The sequence below is a fragment of the Chiroxiphia lanceolata genome, chromosome 16 (assembly GCF_009829145.1).
Source record: "Chiroxiphia lanceolata isolate bChiLan1 chromosome 16, bChiLan1.pri, whole genome shotgun sequence".
NCBI lineage: Eukaryota > Metazoa > Chordata > Aves > Passeriformes > Pipridae > Chiroxiphia > Chiroxiphia lanceolata.
Genome location: NC_045652.1, coordinates 2,513,919 through 2,539,098, shown reverse-complemented (window position 1 = coordinate 2,539,098; position 25,180 = coordinate 2,513,919). Strand labels below are relative to the sequence as shown.

Sequence of the window (25,180 nt, the reverse complement as noted above, 5' to 3'; positions counted from 1 at the left end):
ACCTGTCTGGAGACCAAGTCAGATGGACAGACCTTTCCTCTTGTCATGTTTGGATCCCAGACTGTTTCCACAGCGATGTAACAGAGGGAAGTGCAGCCAGCAGGGGACACTGGACCCTGACACACCAGCTCCTCTCATCACTGCTGGAAGCAGAAGGGAGAGCTTTGTGTCACCAAAGGATGTGTCAGTAATGGGAACCAGGAGCTTTGGGGCATCAATCAGTGCCCTTTGGACAAGGGCCTGGAGTGACAGGACACAGGGAATGGCTTCACACTGACAGAGAGTGGGTTTAGATTAAATATTTGGGAAAAAATTCTTCCCTGTGAGGGTTGTGAGGCCCTGGCACAGGTTGCCCAGAGAAGCTGTGGCTGCCCCATCCCTGGAAATGTTCAAGGCCAGGTTGGACAGGGTTTGGAGCAGCCTGGGCTAGTGGAAGGTGTCCCTGTCCATGGCAGGGGTTGGAATGAGATGAGCTCTAAGATCCCTACCAACCCAAACCATTCTAGGATTCTGTAATCCCTCATTAACTAGATTCAGAGTTGCTGTGCACAGGAAGAAGCTGATTAGAAAGCCTCATGTTTCCTCACCAGCTTTTTGACTGTGCTCACTATGTAGAGAAAGCTCAGACACATCTTTTGGGGTTGGGAATTGTGCCCCAGTCTGGGGGGATCTAGAGATTTGTTCTTCTCCTCACCCAAAAGCTGCCTGGAACGAGACCCTAGGTTGATTAGGGAGCCCAGAGCCAGGGGAGGACACAGAGTTCGAGGCCACAGCCAGGTGGGACAAGCCCTTTCTGCTCTCTGGCCTTGATGGAGCTGTGCTGTCCTGGCTGTGTCTGTCAGTGCTGTGCCCCAGCAGGTTAATGGGAATCCTTTCTCTTTCATTTTCTGTAGCAAATCTGCAGCCTGTGGGGGCCCTTTGTGTGTCTTCTGCATTTAGCAGGAGCTGTGTTTCCAGTGATAACATGGTGGATTTATCCCCTGTTTGCAGTAGAGGAGCCAGTGAAAGCTGCTCTTGCAGCTGAGAAGAGCTAATCTGTATTTTTAGCTGGAAACAGCATCTTCCCTCTCCATCCTCCTACTGGTAACCAACTCCTTTTGAGTTTTAGGATCTCGCAGAGTGTCCTTGCTCTGAAGGACCTGCTCTAGACGTTGGTGATTTCATCAGATCTTGAACTTAAGGCTGGTAATCTTGGAATGCTGCGGGGCTGTCCGTGCCAGGGTGGTGAGGGATGCCCTGGGGAAGCCGTGTGCCCTCCGGTTTCCCACGGAGCTCTCCATCGGAAATGGGCTGGGTTTGTGCTGCTCGCATTAAGATGAAAGAAAGCACAGGAGAAACAGCTTCTAAGAGGCTTAAAAGCAACAGGCTTTTCTTTTCCTCCTGGGAAGGGCACACAGCCAACATCTTGCTCTTTACAGATCTCTTTTAATAAGCAGAATATTGCAGAGTAGGAGCGACTGAGCCTGCCAAGAATGAGCAGAACAGCCCTGCATCCCACAGCTTCCTTCATCCCAGTGCACGTGTAGCTCTGGGATCCATAGGCCATTGCCCTTGTGGATGCCATTCCCTGCTGGTCAGGGTGGCAGGATTAATGGCTGGCTTGGTCTGGGGCTGCTGCTTCCTCTGAAGGGTGTTTTTAGAGTGGCTGGTGGAGCATGTGGGTGGGTCTCCTCCTCTCTTGTGTTTTCTTTCCAGCTCTTTGGTGGGGGGACCCAGGCTGGGGAGTGTTGAAAGATGTTACATTATGGGAAAGCAGCATCCGAGCAGGAATGGGAGGAGATCTGTTAGGTTAGAAAAGCTGTGGGCTCAGCTGGCCTGTGGGGGCCAGGAAAGCTCCTCAGCAGGCTGGTGTCCCCAGGTAAGGCCTCATCCAGGACCCCTGCAGGCACAGGGACAGGAAGGTCTGGGTGTGCAGGGTGGGGTGTTTGGCTACTTTCAGAAGACTAAGTCCTTGTCATCTTCCCATCCCCTGTGAGCTAAAAGGAGCACGGCCCAGTTTGCAGCTTTGTAGGTCACTGAAGGAGAAGGGAGGCTCTGCAGTGTGCCGGGAAGCGCCCTGTGCTGTGGCAGCTCTCCTTCCCCGGGCTTCTGAGGAAGAAATTGGAGAGAGGAGCAGGATGGAAGATGACCCCCAGCTGCCCTGCTGTTACACTTTGAAACTGCCTGGTTGCAACACACAGTTTCAGACCTCGGGGGAGAAATACCAGTCAGTAAATGTGGACATCCAGGGCACACCCTGTGCCTGTCGGGAATTTGCTCAGCTCCTGGGGGCATCAGTGTGCTCCTCCTGAGCAGTAACTGGTGATGGTGCTCCATAGACTGGTGACCTGATAGATTTTCTGCTGCCTTGCAGGAGGCTGCTGGGGGCAGGGAATGTGAACTAGGAAGGAGTGGAATAGAGCAAAGCCAAGCAGGTGAGGGAGGGATGGATCTCCCTTCTGTGCTTGCCAGGGCCTTGGCTCCATTAGACCCGGGAGCTGCAGGGGGAGGTGGCTGTGCCCCACAGGCTCCTCTCTGGGCACCCCTGCAATGCAGGGCTGGGGCAGCACTGGCTGCCTGGCCTGGTGCCCGGGGAGGTTGTGCCGTGCTGTGCCGTGCCGGGGAGGTTGGCGCGCTCCGGGCGGGCTGCCCAGCACGTGGCACTGGTGCCAGCAAACAGGACAAGCAGGGTCACATTTGCTTCTGGCCTGTTGGGGTGAAGGATGGAGGGCTCAGGGAGGGCTCAGCCCACAAGGGGAGCTCCCGGCTCTGCTCCTGGGCACTGACAGCAGTGTCACCCTGTCCCATCCTGATGGCAGCCAGCCCAAGCACTGAGGGGGCAGCCTCTCATTTGTATTTCCCAATTTACTCACGTTATAAGTGAACCAGAGAAAACAGGGAAATTGGGTTTCTTGATGTTGTTGCTCTTCCTTGGATCTCAGGGTGCGTTGGTGGGGCTTTGCCACGTGCTGAGGACACAGAGCCTCGTACCTGCCATCGAGGGGGCACATGGGGAGGTACCTGCACCGGGGACAGGAGGGGGTTTGGTGTGGTGGCCAGGGCAGCACTGCAGCTGTGACTCCTCTCCATCTCTGTAACTCCTCTCCTTTTGCACAGGTTTGGTGGGAGAAGCCGGCTCCCAAACTACACCACTCAGAGGAATTGCTTCTCTCAGCTCTGTTGAGGCCTCTGAGCTCTCACTGCGAGGGAGAGGACAGGTGAATAGTACCCCATGTAAAACAGTGGCCCCAACTGTTGAAGCTGGTCTTACCTTAGCTCACTGGATTTGTTTACAGATTTACTTAGAGCTGCTCTGTGAGTTTGCAGCCTCTGCCTTGGCATTTACACTTCAGGCTTGGGGGTCCTGCCACCCTCGGGGCACAGCGTCGTGTGTCACTGTGGGTGGAGTTGGGGGGCTGTGGGCAGCGTTGGCAGCTCTTCCCCACCTTTGGTACCCCAACACCACAGCCAAGGCACTTGGCAGAGCAGGTTCCAGCCCAGCACTGCCCTGGACTGTGGCCACACAGCCCAGAGGTGCCCTGATGAGCTGCAGTTCATCAGGTGTGGGCCATGCAGGGAAGCCCTGCAGAGCCAGCAGGAAGGGGTTACCCCTTGGATTTGCTGCCTGGTCACAGCCTGTCCATTTTGGGGGCTGCACCCCTGGTTCTGCCCAGGGTGGGTGCTGAGGCGAGTGCAGTGGTGGCACCAGCCCTGTCCCCTTCTGTTGTCACCTCTTTCCCCAAATGCTGTGCAGCTCTGGGCAGGTGCCTGTGGCACCAAAGGCTGGTGTTTTCTAAAGGTTTCTGTCCCTGCAGGGCCACCCTGAGCCATGTCCAACGACCCACCGCCACCCTACCCGGGGGGCCCCTCGGCACCGCTGATAGAGGAGAAGCACGGCCCCCCCTCTGCACCAGGTACGGGGGGTGGTCCTGGCTGCTCGGGGGTGTTGTGCTGACATTGTCCAGCAGACACGAGCCAAGCAAGTGTGGATTCCCTGGGAGTGCCCTGGCTGTGGCTTTTGCTGGCAGCTCTGCCCTGCCATGCACGGTGTGCTGGGGAGGGTGGTGCAATGCCCAGCTCCATCTATCCCCATGTCACCCTCAGAGAAGGCAGGGGAGGTCATGGGGGCAGCAACGAGAGCAGGAAGCACTCCCAGCTCAAAGCGTGGCTCTGCTCGCTGCTGTGGGTGAGGTGGGGTGAATTTGGGCTTCATGTGGCCCAGAGGATGAGGCTTAAGGCAGTGCCCCCCACCTCATGTGTTCCCCTTCCCTGGGACCACCCCTCTAACCACACAGCCAAGCCACCATCTCCCCATCAGCTCTGCTGCCTCCCTGGCTGCTGACTCTGTGTTTCCTTTCAGAGGGTGTCACCCCAGTCGTGGGACAGCCCCAGGGGGTTCCTATCCCCCCTCCCGAGTTCGGGCCCCCCCCATATGAGCCACCCTCTCAGCCGGGGTTCGTGCCCCCCCACATGCCCACGGATGGCTCCGGGCCCTACGTGCCGCCGGGTGAGTCCTGTGAGGGGCTGGGGATGCAGGGGGTGGGGATGCGTGGCAGCACATGGCTCCTGGTGCCCTGGGGAATGGGGGGACACAAGGAGGGGCTGGAGCTGCCATTTGGGGCTTGCAGTGAGGCTCCTGGGGATGGGGTGGGGGACACAGTGCCTGCAGCAGGGTTGGCCCTAAGTCTGTACCCCCGGTGGTGGTGCAGCAGCAGGATGGGGACCTCCCCAGTGAGGATCTGCCTCTCCAGCCACATATAAAGATGCTCACCTGTGCATGTTTCTCATTCACAGCAGGGTTCTACCCACCCCCAGGCCCTCACCCCCCCATGGGCTACTACCCTGCCCCAGGCCACTACCCCTCTCCTGGCGGCCACACGGCGACGGTGCTCGTCCCACCGGGAGCTGCCACCACAGTGACGGTGCTGCAGGGAGAGATCTTCCAGGGTGCCCCTGTGCAGACAGTGTGTCCCCACTGCCAGCAAGCCATCACCACCAAGATCTCCTACGAGATTGGGCTCATGAGCTTCCTCCTTGGCTTCTTCTGCTGCTTCATGGGGTAGGTGCTGCAGGGGGAGCTGGGGCCTCGCAGTGGACGCTCAGTCCTGGTCCTGGTGGCCCCAGTGCTGTGGGCCTTGGCTGAGCTGCTGGGCAGGACTGGGGTCTCAACATGGAACTGGGGCAGCAGAGAGGTTCTGGGGGTGACAGCCCCTACACATACTCATGTCTCTTGCCAGTGCCCCTGGTGTCCAGGGGCTGCCTGAGCTCACCGCTCTCTGCCTCTTCCCGTCCTGTGCTCCAGGTGTGATCTCTGCTGCTGCCTGATCCCCTGCCTGTTCGATGACTTCAAGGATGTGACCCACACGTGTCCCAACTGCAAGGCCTATATCTACACGTACAAGCGCATGTGCTAACAGCGCCCTGGGAGCCACTGGAATGACACCGGCCCCTTCCCGCTGCCGTCCGAGTCTCCGCGTGTGCATCCCTCCATCCCTCCTTCGCTTCCCGCCGGTGGTGTGTGTGTGTTATCCCCGGCTCCCTCCCGCTCAGAGCTGCCACCACCTGCCCCGAGCTCTGGTCCTCACTGGGAACAGCTGGATTGGCGATGCTGGCGCACAGGGGAGGTGGGCCCAGGCCCCAGATGCTGTGGGGGGTGCCCTGCAGGAGCGGGGGCATCGCTCTGCACCCCATTACGCTCCGGGGTGTGAGCAAGGCCCCTCTCCCCTGGAGTAACCCCAGTGCTGGAGGGGCTCACCCCTGTCCCACAGCACAGGGGGTGCCTGGCTGCTGGGATGTGCTGCAGCTGCAGGGAGCCCAGGAGGGAAGGGGGGGACCTGAGCAGCCCACGGCACACTCAGGGGACACAGCACAGCCCTGGTGGCACTTTTAGGAAGGGGCTCAGAGGGTAGTGCCACACACCGTGTTTCAGGGTGGTTCTCGGCCCCCTCCAGCCTGTCGGCAAAGCCCCTTCCCAAGGAGAGGCAGAGCTGCCTTTGAGCACGGAGAGGGGACCGGCAGCAGCACTGCACCCTTGATCAGCACCTCCGTCCTGTCCCCGTGGCCGCTCCAGCTGCATGTGCCCCCTCCCAGCCCCGCCGGCTCCGGGGCAGGGACAGCTCCCGGCAGCCCCGATAGCCAAAACCACACCCGGCATGTCGCTGCCTGCCCGGCACGTAGAGTAGAGGAGTTTGTTACCAGGCCGCAGCTCCGGAGCCCCGCCCTGAGCCCGGCGGGGTCTGCGGGCCCCACCCCGCACTGCCCTGCGGGGTCCTCCTTGCATGTGGGTGTAGGGGGTATTTTTAGCTCACTTCACTGGGGCAGAAGGAAGGGGGCAAGCAGGCAGCGACAGGAGCTGCCAGCAGCACCCTCACAGGCACGGGCAAGAGGACCTGGGAGCCGTGGTCAGCCTCTGGGGGCTGCTCCTGCCCTGCCCCTGCCGCCCCCCGAGCAGTGTAGGGGCAGGTCTCTTGGTACCCAGGTCTGCAAACACGGCCCAGCCTGCACAGGCAGCTGCTGTTTGCCCAGGGGTGGAACTGTGGCAATAGTCAGTGTTTTTATGTAAATAAATAACAGACCCTGAACTCGTGTACATCTTTTCTTCTCTCCTGATCAAAATCCAGAGCAGATCTGCCTGCAGGGGAGCTGAGGATGAGGAAGAAGAGCAGCAGCTTCCCTACCCCACCAGGAACCCTCTCACCAGGAACTGGGGGAAAACCCAGGGGAGGCAGCAGGGACAGTGGGGTGCAAGAGCAAGAGTTTCTCAGGGACTGCCTGAGAAAGAGACAAGTACAACAGTGCTCCCATCTCCCCCTTAAACCCCTCCCCAGCCTCTCCTTTTCTCCCAGTGACTTGATTCTGGCTTTCCCCAGCTATAGCATTGCAACTTTTTATTTTAGTCAAGGCTTCAGGAAAAATAACCAACAACCAACCCTCAACCCCAAAGTTGCACAATACACATCTGTCACCTCCATACCCCCTCACAGTCCTGCCCCCATCCCCAGGGTGCTCCCTCCAACAGGAGTCAGATGGGGTCCTTGGGACAGCACACCCAACAGGACACTGCTTTGAGGTAAAAGCCCCACAGCACAGCTGCAGCTTCTCAGGGTGGGAAGGCAAGTGCTCTTTGCTGAAGAGGCTGATGACACATTCTGGGGATGCAGCCCAGGGCAGGAAACCCCCTCCGGACACTGCTCTGGGGATGGAGACGAAAAGCCAAGCACGTGAAGCCTTTGCCAGGACAGGACAGGACATCTTAAGCCTTAAAAGCTGCCCCAGCCTGGGCAGGGCAGGGCAGTGCTGCAGTGGAATCCTCACCCCCTCACACCGACCAGTCCTGGGCACTAGTCAGCTAAAGACATCACATTACAGTGGTGTGCAAGGAGGCTTGGACAGTCCCGCAGGATTCCCGTTTACTTCCTCACTCCAACTCTGCAGCCAACTCACCACCAGCAAGGGAAGGGTCTGAAAACGGACAGGGCACGTCTCTCTCCTTGCCCCCACGCCGTGCCAGTCACAGGATGTACCAGGCTGCAGCTCCTGCTGCCACTGCCACGCAGGCTGCCAGCACCAGCTGCACGAGGGGCTGCCTGGCCAGACCCACCGCGGCGTGGAAGGGGCAGCCGGGCCCTGCCGTGCCTGCCAGGACACAGAAGGCACCGTTAGTGCTGCCAGGCTCGTGCCACACGTGTGGCAGCTCTCCCTGCCCCCACCTACCCAGTTTGTCTGCGTAGTAGGGGCATTTGCGGATGTCTCCTTTTCCGTCGTGCACTGGGAACCCTCCGTCTTGGGCTTCTTCTGGGAGTGACCTGCCGATCTTGTCCAGCTCATCAAACACCTGCAAGTGGCCACAGCGAGCACGTGAGGCAGGCACAGCTCATCCAGAGCCCTGGAATCATCTGGAGAACAGGCAAGCACCACTCCTGCCTCCCTCCCTCCCCCCGGGACTCCTTTGGGAGCACCTCGCTGCAAACCTGTGGTGGCACCTGGCACATGTTACAGCTCCAGGAAGGAACAGCCCATCCCAAAAGCATCCAGTCAGAGCCAGGACCACCCTGCTGCTCCTCTCCCATCCTGCTGCAGGTGGGAGTGTGAGCCAACTGCACACTGTCAGAGGATCCCTGCTCCTGCAGTGGCCAGGCAGTCCCTCCAGCTCTGTTGCCAGAGGATTCCATAAGAATCCTGATGAAGGAGTCAACCACATCCCAACACATTCCTGACCAGTTTAAACCACACCAACCAGCTACAAGCACAGATTAAAGCTCCCATCCAGTAGCTAAATCTGTGTTCATCCCCCTGGGGCAAGTGACAGCTCAGTCAGGTTTGATGAAAGGCAAATGCTATGGGAGGAACAAGAGGCTCCAGACATTTCTGGCCATAGGGCAACATGTCAGACCTGAGACAGGAGATGACTGTGACCAGGGTGGTGTAACACACTCAAACTGCTTGAGGCTGTCTCAGAGTAACAGCTCTGTTCCCCCTACTGCTTCAGAGCCACACAGCCCACAGGAATCTTGAAGTCATATTAATTTTGCCCCAGTCAAAGGCCCAGCCTGTGGTGTTGGAGCACGGGAAGAATTCCTGCCCAACACCAGCTCCAGAAGTTAATGGAGAAGCTATTTAGAGTAGAATCCCAAACCCACAAGACAGAGGGGCTATGGTGGTCTCAGCCCCAAACCACTGCCTGGGTGAGCAGTCTGACTGGATCAGACCCAAAAGCAGCAGCATCTGCATACACAGGAGCTCAAGGGATTTGTTTAGTACCTGCATGTTAAATCTGAAGGCTCTGTTGGCCTCTTCCACGATCCTTTCCTTGGTGTTCTTGTCCAAGTCCAGAGCATTCATCCTTGCTCTGTAAAGCTGCTTGAACTGCTGTGCATTGGAAACGTTCTCAAACACGTAGAACTGGATCCCTTCCTCAGTACTGGGCAACTTTAGGGCCCTCTGGGCCACCTTCTTCAGCACCTGGCCACCTGAGAGGTCCCCCATGTAGCGGGTGTAAGCGTGAGCCACCAGCAGCTCTGGCTCGTGCTGTCCCACATGATGGATTCTGTCCACATATTGCTGAGTTGCCTCTGAACACTGGATCTTCTCTTTCCAGTCTTCTCCATAGAAATATTTAAGGTCTTTAGCCAGTGCTTCCCTCCGGTGAAGCTCCACGGGGAAATAGAGAGGAGCAAAGACTGGGTTGTCCTTGTTGCGATCCATCTCCTCCTCCAGGGCAGAGTAGGTGAAGTGCAGGGCCACTGTGGCCAGCTATGGACAAAGCACAGCTCACCTGAGAAGCCAGTCCCTGGATCAGCACATCACACCTCAGGACTGCTCCTCCCTGCTTGGAATTGGGGTAAACAAGGAGGAAACCCCCTGGCTCAACACAAAACCCGCCTGGAGAGCTCATACTAGGCAGGTATTGCTTGAAGGAGCAGAGGCTCTGCTCTATCTACCCCCATAACACCCCCCAGGGCTGTGGGGCTCTGCCTCCAAGTCTGCATCACATCAAAGAGATCGGGAGCAGAGCAACACCCACCTTGAAGAGCTCCTTCCTGATCCGTCCTTTCAGGAAGTCCTTGACAAACTGGGTGTTCTCGGCACGGTCGTGGGATTCCTTAGTGCCCTCCTTCAGCAGCTCTGACAGGTCTGTGGGGCTGCAGGGGACAGGGAGAGCTCCTTTTACCCCACGCCCACACACAGCTATGAGTTTGTCCCTGCTGTGTTTGCAGGGATCCCCTTCAATCCCTAACATCCCAGGCCCAGATTGGAGAAGGTACAAGGTGGGACCCTCAGGCCACTCCCCAGGTTGAACTGGCACCAGCAGGAGGAAGCAGGGCAAGAATACCCTTAAAAAGTTTATTTCTCCTGAATTACACTGGTTTTGCAGGTTTCCACATGGTGAATTTCTAAAAAAAAACCTCATTAAAATCTATAATTTGTAGTTACAGCCACTGCTCTTACCTGGAGGGTGGTACAGTATCAACACTACACTCACTCAAATCATGCCAAAGTGCACTTTGTGTTTTTTATCACTAGTTTGCTACAGGTAGCACGTTCCTGCTAGCTGGAAGAGAGACTTTGGACACCCCAGACCCACTGAGTGTGCCAGGAGAGCCAGGAAACATTAACTTCTTATGAAGCTGAGCCTGTCAAGTCAAAGAAGTCAACCAGCCTATCTAGGTCTTCTGGGAAGCACCCTATTCTCCCTTCCCATTTTCCAGGTCTGAATCCTTGGGTTTTAGAGCATGTTTGTGAATTTGGTTTTGGAACTAACCTCCTAAAAAATGTTCTTGCCTGGACCTGTGGGTATTCTGCAAAGCAAGAAAGGCAGCTGTCCAGAGTGGAGTTCACCTCTAGAGTCACCTTTCAAAACAAGAAGCTGCTATCACATGAGCCTGCCCAGCGAGCCATGGAAAACCAGCTTCCTTGGCCAGGAAGGCAGAAACACAACCACCAAGTGGTCAAAGTGTTTGTGGAATGTCAGTTTGATAGTGGCAGCTAAAAAAAAAACAAACTGTGTTGTCAGCCCTGCCAGATTGCTCCTTCCCATCCCTTCCAGTAGGTTTGATTAAACAGATTTTACTGCACATGTAGTTGATTAGTCATCTACTGGTGTCTCTCACTTCTTTCAGATGAGGAGAAGGATCACTCCTTGACCTGGCAGGTCTCCTGCCTCGCCCAGGGCTGTGTCTGTGCCATAGTGTAGGACAGGACTCACCTGACATTGTTGTCTTCTGTTTCCTCGTAGCGCGAGACATCCGCGTCTTCTCCCGCCTCCGGGCCCTCCATGGCCGATGGCATTGCTGGTCAGTGCTGGGGATCGGTCTGAAAGGCAAAATCAGGAAGGGGCTTTTGGGGGAAGCTGCCTTAGCAAAGGGATGGGTGTGAAATGTTGTCTAGCAAGGAGCCTCTGGGCTGCCCCCCAGGCAGGGGGTGAGGAACAGCCGCCGGCCGTTTCCACCGAGCACATTTGTTTGTTCAGTTCAGCCCCCCCAGGAGAACCTCAACACTGACACCCAGCTCACTAAATATCAACCTCAGAGACCTACAACACAGCAAGCAGCCTGCATTTGGCTTCCCACTCCAGGGTGGCTCCTGGCTGAGGGTGAGAGCTCCGAGCTGGGAACCTGCACTGAAATCGTGAGCAAGCAGCTCTCCCCTGGTGCCACCAAATATTTCACCCAATGTGCTGCTCAGAGCAGAGTCACAGGAAAGGGAAGCACCTCCCCTTCACTCAGGAAGAAGAACAAGCTCCATTTCCACAGCAGCACAGAGCTTCCCTGGAAGAAAGCAGTGGGGAATTAGGCCAGCTGAGCTCTGAAGCCAGGCAGCTCACAGGGGAAGTAAGAACATTCCCTGAGACACAATATAGGAACTTCCAAAGCAAGGGCAGATTTCACTGCTCCTGTTCCCACTCACAGCCTCCTCTCCTGCCTGCCAGGGTTTACTTCAAACCCCACAAGCAGCTGGGTTTCCCCTCCTCTTTTGCAAAAGGAAACAGAATCTCCTTGGACGTACCAGGATGCACAAGACTTACCCAGAAGCAGGAACAATGGCTCACTCATTGGATCAGCACATCACACCTCGTAACTACTCCCTCCCCCACGCAGTTGGGGTAAACAAGGAGGAAACCCCCAGGCTCGACACAAAACCAGCCTGGAGAGCCCATACCAGGCAGGTATCCCTTACACTGGCTGAGCACAGAAATCCAGGCACCTCATTTACAAAGTGGGCCTGTAATCAGCTTTGTGCAGAGCAGCACCACCACCTTAGAGGCAGCCTTGGCAGCGGAGCAAGGAGCTAAGCTGCTGCTGGCCCTTTGGAAAGCCTCACTCCAAGAGAGCCATCCTCGTGCTCCCCCACTTCAGTCCAGCCCCCTCAGGGGGCTGCATCCTGCAGGACCTGGCAGGGTGAAGTCTCCCCATCCCAGGAGGGGGAAGGGCAGGGCAGGTGGGAACACCAGCACATGGGCTCAAGATAGGTGAGGAAACCACCTTCAGGTGCTGTCCTGTCCATGTGATCACTCCCTAGACAGCACATGTGCTCACATCAGCTCAGCACACTGGACTCATCTTTGTTCCTCACACAGCTCCACCTTCAAACATTGGGAGATGCCCACTGTGAGGAAGGGAAACCAAAGCAGAGGCAAATCACCCACCTGAGCTCAACTAGGAGCCTGTCATGGACACAGGGGCACAGCCCACTCACCTCTGCCAGTGCAGACCATCTCTCCTGCTCGGCTTATGGCAGGCCAGACCTTCTCAAGAGATGCATATTCCAAAATGAAACTGGACAAACAAGTTCCAGCTTATCTTACAGCCCCAGAAAGCCAGAGGCCTGGAGGTAGGGTGTGCTGTCCCCACACACCTGCAACAGCCCCCGGTACAAAGCAGCAGGTGAGAGCAGAGCTACAGAGCACTTCAGCACCACTCATCCCTTGGGAGAGGCCTGAAGGCTGACATCAAATCCAGCCTAAAGGAACACACCACATCTGGCTCAGAAAACCATGGTTAACAGCAGCAGTGGCTGAAGGCTCCCAGTGGCCACGTGCACATGGCCCTGAGATCATCGTTGTACAAGACACCTCTGCTCACTCCTCAGAGCCTCCTCTCCCGCGCCTCGGGCACACTCGTGTTCGGCAGCACTCACCCACATGGGAACTCTGCTCCCCACATCACACAGGGGGAGCTGCTGGGGTCTCAGAAGCCTTTACCCAACCCTGTTAGCGGTGCTGCAGCAGCACAGCTGATGAGAACAGGGAATGGCTGCCCCAGGAGCACTGCCTGCTGACGGGAGCAGGGTTCAGCACACAAACAGGCATTTAAGGTCTTTGATGCACTCTGGGACTTGTATCTGCAACTGTGCAGCAGAGGCTCAGTGTGACACGTTCCTCTCCATGGCAATAGGGCAGCCAGTGATGACAGCAGTCCCTGTAGCCTGAGGCAAGGGCAGAACACGTGCAGGAAATAGGGAAGCTCAGATTTTTCTGATACAGTTTCTAGTACAGACACCTCCCCGATGAGCCATGAATTCAAGAGACATGTCAGCACAAACCAGCCCCATCCTTTCCACTGCTGGGCTACTGCACAAGAACTGGGAGGAAGGAAAGTCAGAATCATTGTGTCTCTTATCACTACACATTGTTGCTTTTACTCAAAAACTGGCAACTCCAGTCCCTGGTCACAGCCCTGGTTTCTCAGGGTGCTCTGCTCCTCTGGAAAGGAGGATGTGTCCCACATGCCAAGGAGGCGGCTCAGGCAGCTGCCCACCTCCTCTGCAGAGGCTGGAATGTCATTCCATTTGCTGCAGGAGCTCAGCTCATCCAGGACCTGGCTGATGTTCAGTGTAAACACATATCTTTGCAGTGCCCGGACAGCAGCCTGCCTGGGAGAAATCCAACTCAAATCAAAGCCATGAGCTGGGATAGCAGGGCTGGAGAGTGGGGAGGAGGTTTGCTACAGGACACCTCAGCCTTCTAAACATTTCCTTCCCAATGACAGCGTTCAAACCCTCTGAGAAAACATCCCACTTCATCCAGCCAGCAATTACTTTGCCCCCATGCACATCTCCCCAGCAAGCCTCACACCCCAGATGCACAGCTGCTCTCCTAGGGTAGGAAGACACTTAATCCCAATAATCCTGTGCCTTTTGAAGGAAGCAGGCACCACTGCTGCAGGAAGCAGGACTGGAAGCCCCAGAGTTGCTTGGGCACCCTGGGAGAAGTTCAATAGCTCAGGAACACCCAGGCAGTACAGAGTTCACCTTTGCTGTTTGACCTCCACGTAATTTCAAGGCATTTCCCCATACACAGAGCTCAGAGTGTGGCTGGACCTACCTGAGCATCACTGTGCTGGAGACAAACCCCACAACTCCACTCTAGGGGCTGGAATCATCTCAGAGGTTACCTGGCAATCCCAGCAGGAGAGACTTGTGTCTCCTCCTCCCTCTGGGGAGGAATTTGGCACCGGCTGCTGCTGGAAATGGAGCCTCACAGAATAAATTACCACATTACCTGATCCCAGGTATGCTTAGGCTTCATCGGGACACAGCCAAAATTTAAACAATAATTCAGTCTAAGACACTTCTAGCAGTGCCCACACAAATGCTACTTCTATCCCCCAGAGCTGCAGCCCAGCACCTCAGCAACCTGACCGAGGGAAGCTCCTGGTGAGCTCACAGACCTTCAGAGTGCTGTCCTTTGGTGGTGGCCTTTGTGACAGGCAGCACATCAGAAACCTATTTTTCTCACCTTGGCTATGAGAACAGCCAAGGGACAAGTCAGTCAGGGCTGGATCTGGGATAAGAAAGACACACATGGCTATATCAAAGAGCTCTTGCTCTGGGGAGAGCCAGTGCTCGCCCTGCCTGTCCCAGCACGCTGACAGCTGTGCCTGGGACGCGCCGAGCGGGGCCAGTGACTGGCACTCAGGGTGTAATGCACTGCTGGGGGTAAGTGCTGAGCCTTGAATAGGACAGTTCTTTCACCCAGCAACGGAAAGGCAGGGACAGCGAGAGGCCTCGGAGGCCTTCGCCCTCCAAGCTGTTCTCTGAACTCAGCGGGATCAAGGAGAGCCAAGTGCCCCTCTCGCACGGCTCCCGACCCGAAGCCCCGGGCACCCGTAACGAGCCGCCGCAGAGTCACCGCGGGGCTCTGAGGCCGCCGTGTCCCGGAGCGGGGACACAGGGCAAGGATCCGGGAGGGCTGACGACTGCGGGCCTGGCCCGGCAGACAGCTCGGCCGCCACAGCTCCGGGCCCGCCGTCCCAGAGTCCTCCCCTCGCCGCCGCAGGGTGCGGGACCAGCCCCGCGGAGCAGGGCCCGGAGCCCCCCCGTTGCCACGGAGACTCACCGGAGCCGCCTCCACCCTCCGCCCGCGGCGCGAAACAAAGACCCCGCACGGCCGGCCGGGATTTATTAATGAGGGGGGTCACGGTGCGGCCAATCAGGACACACGGACGGCACGCGCCGGCGCCGCTGATTGGTGGGAGCGGCTGGGAAGTCACGCCGCGGCCCTGGCCCCGCCCCCTCACCTGGACGGTGCCGCGCAAGGCCCCGCCCCCGGGCGACGTCGGCTACCGCGCATGCGCAGCGGGCACGAGCGGCGGCGGAGAAGGAAAAATGGCGGCGACGGCGCTTCGGTACCCGCGGCTTTATTGGCTGTGGCAGCAACGACACCTAGCGCGGCTCCCGCCCCACGGCCCCTGCGGGGCCGGCGGCACACTCGGACAGCCCTCGCAAGGCGGCTGAGGACACCAGGCCTGGGGCTTCTCTGTGCTACAGCCCAACCCGTGGGCTGAGGGGGGAGCCCGGTGTCTCTGAACACAGGAATCAAGAGCGTTTGAGATGGTCCGTTTGGTTCACTATTAATAGTCCATAACGCATGAGGAGTCATTTACCTCCCTCTGAAATAGACCAGGTACATTCCAGCCTTTTCAAACCACTTCCTCTCTCCCAAGAGCTTCCCCTCCGACCACCAGCGCCTCCCCTGCTGAGCCCACGCTCCTCCTCAAACCTCCAGCTGCTCGCACTGCCTCCCTTTCTTCTCTCTCTCCTTTAGGGCTTGTTCTCCTAAAATAAACTGCCTTCCCCCTCCAGGAGCAGGGCTGTCAGTGAAGCACAGACGCCAGGCTCGCTGCGATCAGCCCCGCTGCCCACGCCGCCCTGGGGCTGCCCGGCCCCGTGGGTGCGGCGGTGCCGCAGCAGCGCGGAGCTGACGGCGAAGCCCCTGCCGCAGTCGGCGCAGGCGAAGGGGCGCTCCCCGGTGTGTGTGCGGCGGTGCTGGGTGAGGTGGGCGCTCTGCCGAAAGCTGTCCCCGCAGTCGGCACAGGCGTACGGGCGCTCCCCCGTGTGCACCCGCCGGTGCCGCAGCAGCGCCGACCTCCACAGGAAGCTCTTCCCGCACTCCACGCACCTGAAGGGGCGCTCCCCGGTGTGGAAGCGGCGGTGCTGGATGAGGTGCGAGCTCACCGTGAAGCTCTTCCCGCACTCGGAGCACCCGTACGGGCGCTCGCCCGTGTGGAACCGCCGGTGCTGGATGAGGGCGGAGCTCACGGTGAAGCTCTTCCCGCACTCGGAGCACCCGTACGGCTTCTCCCCGGTGTGGACCCGCTGGTGTTTCATGAGCTCGGAGCTCTGGCTGAAGTTCTTCCCGCACTCGGAGCAGCCGTAGGGCTTCTCGCCGGTGTGGACGCGCCGGTGCCGCGCCAGTGCCGAGCTCACGCTGAAGCTCCTCCCGCAGCTGCCGCACTCGTAGGGCCTCTCCCCCGTGTGCACCCGCCGGTGCTGCACGAGCTGGGCATTCCCGGAGAAGCTCTTCCCGCACTCGGAACACCTGTAGGGCTTCTCCCCGGTGTGGGTCACCTGGTGCCGGAGCAGCTTGGAGCTCACGCTGAAGGTCTTCCCGCAGTCGGAGCACTCGTAGGGCCTCTCCCCCGTGTGGGTTCTCTGGTGCTGGATGAGATGAGAGCGTTGCCGGAAGCTGCCCCCACACTCGGCACAGCCGAAGGGTTTCTCTCCGGTGTGGATCCTCCGGTGCTGGACGAGGTTGGAGCTCACCCGGAAGCCCTTCCCGCAGTCCCCACACACCATCAGTCTCCCCACAGATGGATTTCTCTGCTGGGTAATGTCTGTCGGCCTCCTGAGACTCTTCCCACGCAGCATCACTCGGCTTTGCCTCTTCCCCAGAGGTCTCTGAACTCTTTCTGACCTGTGTGGGACGACTGGGTCCTGTGCTGGATTCTGGGAATTGTTCTCCTTGGAGAGTCCTGAGAGTAAAGCCTCGGGCTCTGCTGGCCCAGGGATGCCTTGGTGGGCATTCTCCTCTTTCTTGCTCACAATCCCATCTTCAGCTGCAAAAAAAGGAGAATCCAGAGAGAAGTCGCAGGCAGGACAGAAAACATTGGAGAGGGGAAATCAGAAGGGGCCAAAGTCCAAAAACTCACCAGATTAAGTATAAAAAGTTTCGATATTTCCCTCCAAACTCTACAGTGGATTTCTCAAGAGTGTTCACAGGAAGAAAACCTGGAAATAGATGGCCCTGGGTGCTCTGCCAGAACCTGGATCCACTGAAATTACTGGCTTATTAGAGGTGAAAGTTTAGTGCTTGAATGGGAAAGATGGCTGCTCTTCCAGGATATCTGAAAACATTATTAAAAGCTGAGCTGGGAGTCATGGAAGGGCCACAAAGAACTGCCCTGCTCAGAACAGATGCAGCATCTGTGCTGCTGGTGTTGCAGAGAGAGAAAAGATGCCCAAAGGAGACATTGGCCCTAAGGGATGAGACATGGAGACCACCTGGAGCCTGGCTGATGCCAGTCTTAGAGCAGAAGAAAGGCAATTTTGTGCTCCAGGGGTGCAAAGCAAACCTGGTGTGGGAGGTGGTTGGTGAATTGAAGATCCTCTGCGGGCAATTCCAGATAATTCACTGAGGAAACCCAATATAAACACAGAAGACGAAGGCAATGCAAGTCCATGGAAGTAATGCCAACTGAACAGTACAACCAGCTCCTGGGACACAGGCAGTGAACAAATCCCTGCCCTCTGATTCCCACCAAGTCTTGCAGAAACACAAGTGGGATGAATCTGTGCTGCACAGACTCAGGGTCACCTGAAAGCCTTTCCAGACAAGGGGCTGCACAAATTCCTCAGGTATCTACACAGAACACTGCCTCCTTCCCTCTATCCTCTAGGATAGAGGATGCTCCTCAATCCTCTAACATGGATTGAGGAGCATCCCAGCAGGTCCAGAAGCACAGATCCCAGCAGTGCTCTGGTTTCTGCTGTCAGTGGGGCCGTGGAGCTCTCTGCAGACTCACTGAGGGCTCATGTGCTAAACTGGCAAGACAGGATGTGTGGCACAGCCCCATCTGCTGCCAGGGAAGGGCCAGTGGATGTCAGAGGGATGTACATGGGATGTAGAAATGGCAGCGTGCATCTCTGAGGAGAGGCATCACATCCAGGGTTAGGACAGGTCAGTCAAGGGAAGAGATTCCAGATCATCGTGTACAGACCTGCTGTTGACTACACATAGACCCAAAACATGGCACAGGCTGAGGACTGAAGCTGCAAACACACAGAGCCCCAGATCTGCCCATGGAAAAACTCAGTGGCTCCTCCTGGATCTCTGAAAACCCCTGTGGAATGAACTGGTAACATACCAGTCACGTGGGGCTGATGGACAGACCACAGGCACTGCTGGTGCTCTGGCAGAGCTGGGCTGAGGAAGTGCTCACCTTGAAACAGGAGAGTCACTGCTGAACCAAGAAAGGAAGGAGAGTCCAGAATTACAACCCAGATGATACAAGTACATATTTGATCTTCCTCTTTCTAGTCACTGTAAGAAAATCATAACAATACCATTTCACTTTGAGCTCCTGAGATGCCTTTTGTGGCAGTTTGGTGTGGCATTGATGCTACTTTTCCCTCACATAGTTTCCCTTAAAATCATTCCTTGAGAGGAACAGAAACTGGAATTTTGCTATCCACTTCCATCTGTCTGCAGCCACTCCATCTAGGCCTGTAGGAGAAGAGGGATATCCAAAGGCAGGATAAGGACATTTCTGTCAGTCCAGCATGAAACTCCTGACCTGTAGGTCTGACTTTCTGAGCAGTGGAGCTTGGGAAGTTGTTCTGTTGCTGTTGTCTGTAAAGGGTTTGATCAAAATCATGAACACAGGACCTCAGCAGAGGAATTCATACTGGAAGCATTAGGGCTGAACTGGCAAAAATGAATAAGCAAGAGAAAAAGGAAGAGTGTGGCTCCTTGTCAGCCCAGGCCAATTTGGGTTATGCTCAGGCCTCTGATATGGCCAAGATTGCCAGGGCTAAGCTACAAGGAAAGCTCCAGGTAAGCAGAGTGAGTGTAAACATTGAGAGAGAACCTAAATATCACCTTAATGTACCCTTGGATCTCTCTTTCTCAGGAGAAGCCACCTGGAGCTCCTCAGAGATGTCACCAATTTTAGCAAAAGAGGTCTGGAGTGCAAAGGTGTTCCCAAAGACATTCATCCTTCACCAAACTGGTAAGGAAACTGAGTTGCCATGGGATGGATGACCCTCACAAGGTGGGAAGGAAGGGAAAAGAAGATCAATGATTCTGTTATTCAGGGGTAGGATACAAAGGCTGACTATAAACTGTGTCAGATCCTTATGACCAGCCAGGTGACAGGGGACATTCACTGCAGGTAAACACAAAGAACTGCAGAGGTGAACAGCATCTATACCTTGCACTTTTATCAGAATGGGCCCAGGATGTTCTTGGTATTATTCAGGAATAGCACCATGGAGTTAGAGCAGATGGATGAAAACTGCAGCTCCCAGGCAGACAAAACAGCTCATCAAATGCTAATGATTGTTTGGGAAAAACAATCAAACCCCACATCCTGAGTGTGTGCAAGGAGGAGATGGATCCCCCCTTTCAGAGAAATTCCAACAGAGCTGAGGCAGATACATGAAGGACCTATACTGCTGTACAGATTCTGTACAGATGACTCAGCTGCCCATTCTGTTGTGAAAAGGCACAGCTGACAGGGCTATTGCAGAGGACTATAAAACCACAAGTGGCCCACGGGTGGGGATCTCTGACATCAAGTGAGCTCCTAGAGGGCAGTGTCAAAGCAAACCAAAGGAGGCAGCGACTCACGAAGCAGCTGAATACGCTGTGGAACTGCTGGATGAGAGCTGTCACTGATGCTAAACCACACACAGCTTCAGATAGCAAGAAATTACAGACAGGGCTGTGAGATCAGGGAGACATGGTGTGTCTAGTTCAGGACTTTCTGAAGCCACAGAGTGCCAGGGCCTGTGAAAGCCCATGGCACAGCACTGCCTGTCTGCCTTCTCTGGGATCCAGCCCCAGCCTCTGCCAGGAACAGCAGCAGTGCTGGGAGGACTGTGTTCCATCCTGGTACCACCAATCCTGCGCATTCTGGTGTGGTTTGGGGATCCTGGAGAAGTTTTTCTCACCGCCAGGTTCACAGATGACTTGGCAGTGCTGGGTTAATGGTGGCACTCGATGACCTTAAACAGCTTTTCCAAGTTTAATGATTCTGTGACCGTACCATCCCCTCACCTGCACAGGTGTCGCTCAGAACCATCTTGGTCTTCACTTGGAAGGTGCAGAGGTGGGAGAACCACAGTTCCTCCTTACGATCCATGTGGGAGATCATCTCCAGCTCCACTCTGGGGGTCCTGCTCCGTGGGGGAGACACGGGGTGGGTCAGACGGGCCGGGTGGGGACCCCGGGCATGGACCCCGGGGTGCACCGGGCCCTCTGCACCGCTATGGGCCCGCGGGAGCCCGGAGGGGCTGTGGGGGCTGCCCAGGCGTGGGGGGCGGCTGGGCATGGACCCCGGTAAAAAAAGCCCGTCCCAGACCCGCCGGTGCCCGCGTCCCGTCCCGGGGGTCCCGTCCCAGCCCCGAGGGTCCCGTCCCTGGGGGTCCCGTCCCAGTCCCGCTGTGCCCCCGTCCGGTCCCGGGGGTCCCGTCTCAGCCCCGGAGGTCCCGTTCTGGGGGTACCGTTCCGTCCCGGGGGTCCCGTCCCAGCCCCTCACTCCTCTCGGTCCCGCTCGGTGGCTCCGCGGCCGCTGAGGCGCCGTCACGTGACGGGCACTGGTGGCCAATGGTGGCGGCGCGCTCGGCGCTGAGGGCCACCCAAAATGGCGGCGGCGATGGCGGCAGTCCCGTCTCCCCTGAGGGCCCGTTACCCGCTGCCCGCTCCGCTCCGAGCCCTCCCCGCAGCCGCGGGGCCCCTCCCGTGTGCTGGGTGAGCCGCCGCGGCTGCCGGAGGGTCTCACCCCAGGCGGAGGGTTTCTCTTGGGGTGCCTCAACAGCGCTTCAGGGGGGAAGCGAGTGCCCACCCCGGGGGCAATACAGACCCTTTGCGCCAGAGGCTCAGTGAACAAGACACGGTCGAAAGAGCGCTTTCTAAGGAGAGGAAAGTATCCAGAGAACACCCGAGCAGAGCTCTGGAAATCTGTACGTGGGCTCAGTGCCCTTCCAGGAGTTGGGGACCCAACCTGGGCACTCTCAGGGGCTGAGGCCGCCCAGGTCCCGACTGTTTCGAAAGAAGCAGCGGGATTGGTCTGAGTTTAGGCACGAGCTTAAATTCTTAGTAATCACACATGGTTTGGGTTAGAAGGGACCTTAGATCCCATCTCAATCCCATCCCACCCCCTGCCATGTGCAGGGACACCTTCTACTAGCCCAGGTTGCTCCACGCCCTGTCCAACCTGGCCTTGGACACTTCCAGGGGCAGGGAGTCCACAGCCTCTCAGGGTGATCACAGGGATGTGTCACCTCTCCCTGGCACTTTGTGTTTCATTAACCAGCTGACGTGCAATGCCTCTGGAAGAAATCTTATGCTGGGATAATAAAGAAGCAAACCAGCAGATTTGAAATGCTCTCCCAGAACAGCTCCAGCTCCAGCTCTCCCCTTGAAGAGCTTCCATATCTAAACACTGACACCCTTAGCATGACTCTGTTAGCCCAGTAGAAGGGGAAGGCACAGCAGTCTATGTTCTGTGCTTTACAGAACATATTTTGTACTTATTTTGTATATTTTGTACTTAAAACCTCTGAGGGTCTCAGCCGTGTCAGAGACAAGGTGCTGTGTAACAACCACTCAGAAAATGCCATTAAACAGGGTGAGTGTACACAGAGAACTCTGCCTGTGTAAGAAAACTCTCAGAATTATTTCACAGAAATCTGCAGCACAGCTTTGCTCAGAATAAACCTGTTAAAGCCATTTTTTCCAGGCAGGAAATGTGGCAATACACAAACCAACATGGAATATCCTAAATCAGTCCCACCGATCCTTTGATTATCACAGCAAATTTAGAAGCTCACATGGTGCATCTTGGTAAGACAGAGGCTTTGTGCAATGCCAATAACATATCTGCTCCTTCTTTAACTTAACAACTAATATTCTAGTTGAAAAGGTTTGGGGTTTTTTTGCAGCATTGGAAGTGTTAAAAAAAAGGAGGTATCAAACTATTTTTGATAACTGTTACTACAGAGCTGGAAATAAAAAATTATGACAATTTATCTTTCAAGGCAAATGAGCCTGCATTAGGAAGGTAAAAACTACAGAAATATCTACAAATTGAATTATTTGGCAACACATAATCACTGGCAGATGGCAACACCAGCCTTAGATCAGGCAGGCCTGCGTTGCTCATGGATTAATGAAGCAGGAAAATGAATAATTGCTTTCAGATAATTTGCAGTGTATGTCAGATGAATCCTTGTGGTCTTGAAGGATGCAAAAGATTTCAAATCCTTTTCTCATCATCTAACAAAAGTTTTAGAATTACATTTTGTCAAGTTCAGCAACAAGGAGGTATCAAGGGAAGTCTCTGCAAAGTGGTCACCTCCAAACACTGACAGCACAGATGTGGTATGAAAATACAGCTTTTTTTCCTGCTAAACAGTGCTTTATGACATGATGTGAGTGATTATAACTTGCATCCACTGAACTGTGATGCTGTATTCAATGAAGGTAACATGTAATAAAAGAATTGATCACAAAATCTTTGACTGTAGATGTAAGCCTTACCCAAAAACAGAACAAAAAAATCCTGGGACAGGATATTTATTTTCCCATACTACGACTGGTAAGTAGGACTGAAGCTTTTCCATGTGTGAGGTGCAGACTTGAGAAATACAAGTACACTGAGGGAGCAGCACTCACTGGAAGGCCAGTTAAGGCAAGCCTTGTCTTTTTCCCATAACACAGTCACTGCTGGGAGCTCTTGAACTGAGCGGGAGTGGCCACCCATTTTCCCTTCCCCAGCAGCCCCCCAGGGAGGAGGAAAGCTGGGCAGGTCTCAAGGCTCCTGGGCCTCTTTCTTGCCAGTCCTTTGGCCAAGGCCCCGAGGCAGAGGTGGGGCTCAACCCCTGGGCAGGAATTGGGCACGGGCTGAGCCCCAGGGACACCAGACACAGGCGGGCTGAGCTTTTCTTCCTGCAGCGTCTGCCTGGGGCAGCCCAGCCAGGCCTGAGTCTCTCCAGGAGAGGCCAAGCCCAGCCAGAGAGGGGTCAGCCCCCTGAGGCCCCTCAGCCCCTTTCATCTGACTCCCTGTCCTGTGTCTTCCAGGAGAAAGGGCCACACAGCCTCGGCCATACAAGGGACCTGCTGCCAGGGGCAGGGCTGCTCCGAGGAGTTGATCCTTTTGCTGAAGGAGAACCAAGACCTGATGAGGATGTGCCTGGGCCTCTGCTCTCTGCAGAGGGCATTGCTGAGAGAGAAGGAAACGGATGACTCGGAAGAGGAGGAGACTCCACTCCTCCACTTGACCATGGATCCCCAGCTCCAGCAAGGCCCTTCCCTGCAGAGCCCCACACCCACCACCCCAGAGGAACCAGGCAGCTCATCCTCATCTCACTCCAGGCAGCAGATCCTCAGTTCCTCAGCCATTGCTGGGGATCTTTCCACCTCTCCCTGCTGCTGGGTGGCCCTGGCAACTCCTTTTCCTCCAGTTCTCTGCTCCAGATTTCAGCCAGTCCCAGCACAGACTGTGAACCCCCCTGCCCTCAGCCAGACCCAACACTGCTGTTCAGACCCTTCCCTTAAATCTCTTCTAGGTTGTTACTTAGAGTTTAGAATTAGGACCTTATACATTGTTTATTGTGTAGAATAGAAATCAAAATTGAAGATAATACTTTATCAAAAATAAAAAATAAAAATTTTACATTCCAAGTCTATAAATACCTTTAGAAATCTGGCTTCTTTTTGTGAAGTGTTGTGTCCATTCTGTTCAGTGACTCTTTGCACACTCCGAAGTGCCAGAACAGAAAGAAATCAGAAGATGTGAAAACTGATACACAGAATAAGACAATTTAGGGTCCAAGACCTCCCCAAGAGTCCCAGACAGTTTCCAAGTGGGATCAGTCCAGTTTGTAAATGGGACTGATCAGAAAAGCAGTTTTATTTCAGGGTGTAAGAAGTGCTGAAGAGATCCAGTGGGCACTGTAATCTTGCATTCAAGACATCCCTGCCAGGGACACACCCAGGCCACACCAACAAGGTCAAAGGGCATTAAGGAGATGTAGCAGAAGGGATTTTAACACAGATCCACCTTGGAAATGGACACACCCCACTGAATTTTCCAATCTAAAGGGCTTTCTCATGACACTGGGTGTCAGGGGTGCTTTTGGGAGCCATGCCAAAGAGACCAAAGAAGGACACCTCCACTGCTCTGCAACTGTTCTAGAAGCACAGATTGAGAAAGTTTACTAAAGACTGGAAAGTGAACCAAGGACAGAAAAAAGGCCTTGTATGTATTTCTACATACATGTCCTACTTCACAATCAGCAGGACAAAGTGTGCTGAAGAAAGGAAGGTGGAAGTCCCCAGTCCAAACAAGCACCGCTTTCCATAGTGGATTGAATACTGGAAGGTGAAGGGGGACGCATTTCCCGGCCCAAAGCCAGGGAAAAGGTCATGAAAAGTGTCACTGAGGGAAGCACCACCATGAAGAAAAGTTGGGGACCTAAAACCTATTAGAAAAATGGAAAGAAAAGGCACAAAAGTAAAACTGGGGGGGAAAGAGGGTCCAGGGGAGCTGTGTGCTGAAGGCAGGCCAGCAATGGAAGGGTTTGTGCCATGGGAGCAGAGGCTCCCATGGCTCTGGAACGGGAGCACGGCTCAGCCCTGTTCTCTGGGATGTGCTCTGGGAGCAGGGCACGAGGAGGAGCTGTGCTCCCACCCAGCACCCACCACTGGAGCTCCACCTGGGACGGGGGTTTCCAGCTCAGCAGCGAGGCCTCCACGCCCAGGACTGTCAGGGTGGAGGAGTGGCCTTCACTCGGCGTCGCTTTCTCTGTTTTTTGTTCTCTTTTCTTTTCTGTCCCTGCTCTTTCCGGGCTCCGGCCATGGTACATGTGATACACTGAGAATCCAGGAAGTCCAGCAGCTTTGCCTTGGAAATTTTGATGCCGTTTTGTTTGAGCTCTGCGTGCAGATCCACCAGCTCGAGTGGCTCATAGAAGAGAATCCTGTTGTACAGGGCTGTGTTTGAGCGGATGTAGCACCTCACTGCCTCCAGCTTTTCTTCTTCCCGAGCTGCTGCTTGAGATGCTGGAAACTCCTCTTCCTCCTCCTCAGATGCAAAAGCACAAGCTTCAAATCCATTCACAAAAGAACTAAAAGCAAGATCAAATAGATCAGAGGTCAAGGACGGGAGGCTATCAAGGACGGGACCAGAGTTCCCCAAAA

At 55.6% G+C, this 25,180-nt stretch overlaps 5 protein-coding genes across 14 annotated transcripts in view; 2 read left to right on the top strand and 3 right to left on the bottom strand.

Moving 5' to 3' along the window:
• The first annotated feature begins 3,097 nt into the window (after window positions 1–3,097).
• CDIP1 (cell death inducing p53 target 1) lies at window positions 3,098–6,560 on the top strand. Of its 2 annotated transcripts, none has more exons than XM_032703480.1 (5): window positions 3,098–3,197; window positions 3,795–3,893; window positions 4,340–4,486; window positions 4,777–5,038; window positions 5,282–6,560. In XM_032703480.1, exons 2-5 carry the CDS (start codon window positions 3,809–3,811, stop codon window positions 5,391–5,393), a joined length of 606 nt encoding a protein of 201 aa, XP_032559371.1. In that variant the 5' UTR covers window positions 3,098–3,197; window positions 3,795–3,808; the 3' UTR covers window positions 5,394–6,560. The 2 variants fall into 2 exon arrangements, with proteins under 2 accessions (XP_032559371.1, XP_032559370.1); XM_032703479.1 differs by having other exon boundaries at window positions 4,774–5,038.
• Window positions 6,561–6,849: 289 nt separating this feature from the next.
• Window positions 6,850–15,954, bottom strand: HMOX2 (heme oxygenase 2). Of its 2 annotated transcripts, none has more exons than XM_032703476.1 (6): window positions 15,878–15,954; window positions 10,685–10,791; window positions 9,503–9,620; window positions 8,740–9,231; window positions 7,693–7,813; window positions 6,850–7,614 (listed from the first exon to the last, which is right to left on the bottom strand). In XM_032703476.1, exons 2-6 carry the CDS (start codon window positions 10,765–10,767, stop codon window positions 7,490–7,492), a joined length of 939 nt encoding a protein of 312 aa, XP_032559367.1. In that variant the 5' UTR covers window positions 10,768–10,791; window positions 15,878–15,954; the 3' UTR covers window positions 6,850–7,489. The 2 variants fall into 2 exon arrangements, with proteins under 2 accessions (XP_032559367.1, XP_032559366.1); XM_032703475.1 differs by lacking the exon at window positions 15,878–15,954 and adding an exon at window positions 14,816–14,913.
• Window positions 15,101–20,605, bottom strand: LOC116794657 (zinc finger protein 239-like). The gene is made up of 4 exons (XM_032703474.1): window positions 20,482–20,605; window positions 20,036–20,154; window positions 16,095–16,814; window positions 15,101–15,758 (listed from the first exon to the last, which is right to left on the bottom strand). The coding sequence occupies exons 2-4, from the start codon at window positions 20,130–20,132 to the stop codon at window positions 15,535–15,537; spliced, it is 1,041 nt and encodes a 346-aa protein (XP_032559365.1). The 5' UTR covers window positions 20,133–20,154; window positions 20,482–20,605; the 3' UTR covers window positions 15,101–15,534.
• On the top strand, window positions 20,584–23,657 carry LOC116794659. Of its 2 annotated transcripts, XM_032703477.1 has the most exons (3): window positions 20,584–20,728; window positions 21,720–21,823; window positions 23,060–23,657. In XM_032703477.1, the coding sequence occupies exons 1-3, from the start codon at window positions 20,585–20,587 to the stop codon at window positions 23,601–23,603; spliced, it is 792 nt and encodes a 263-aa protein (XP_032559368.1). In that variant the 5' UTR covers window position 20,584; the 3' UTR covers window positions 23,604–23,657. The 2 variants fall into 2 exon arrangements, with proteins under 2 accessions (XP_032559368.1, XP_032559369.1); XM_032703478.1 differs by lacking the exon at window positions 21,720–21,823.
• Window positions 23,573–25,180, bottom strand: part of SLX4 (SLX4 structure-specific endonuclease subunit) — a 30,650-nt gene continuing 29,042 nt past the window's right edge. For all 7 annotated transcript variants that reach the window (XM_032703472.1, XM_032703466.1, XM_032703473.1 and 4 more), the window contains one exon: window positions 23,573–25,107. In XM_032703472.1, the coding sequence (XP_032559363.1) occupies window positions 24,747–25,107 (361 nt within the window). In that variant the 3' untranslated portion in view covers window positions 23,573–24,746. The remainder of the gene's footprint in view (window positions 25,108–25,180) is intronic.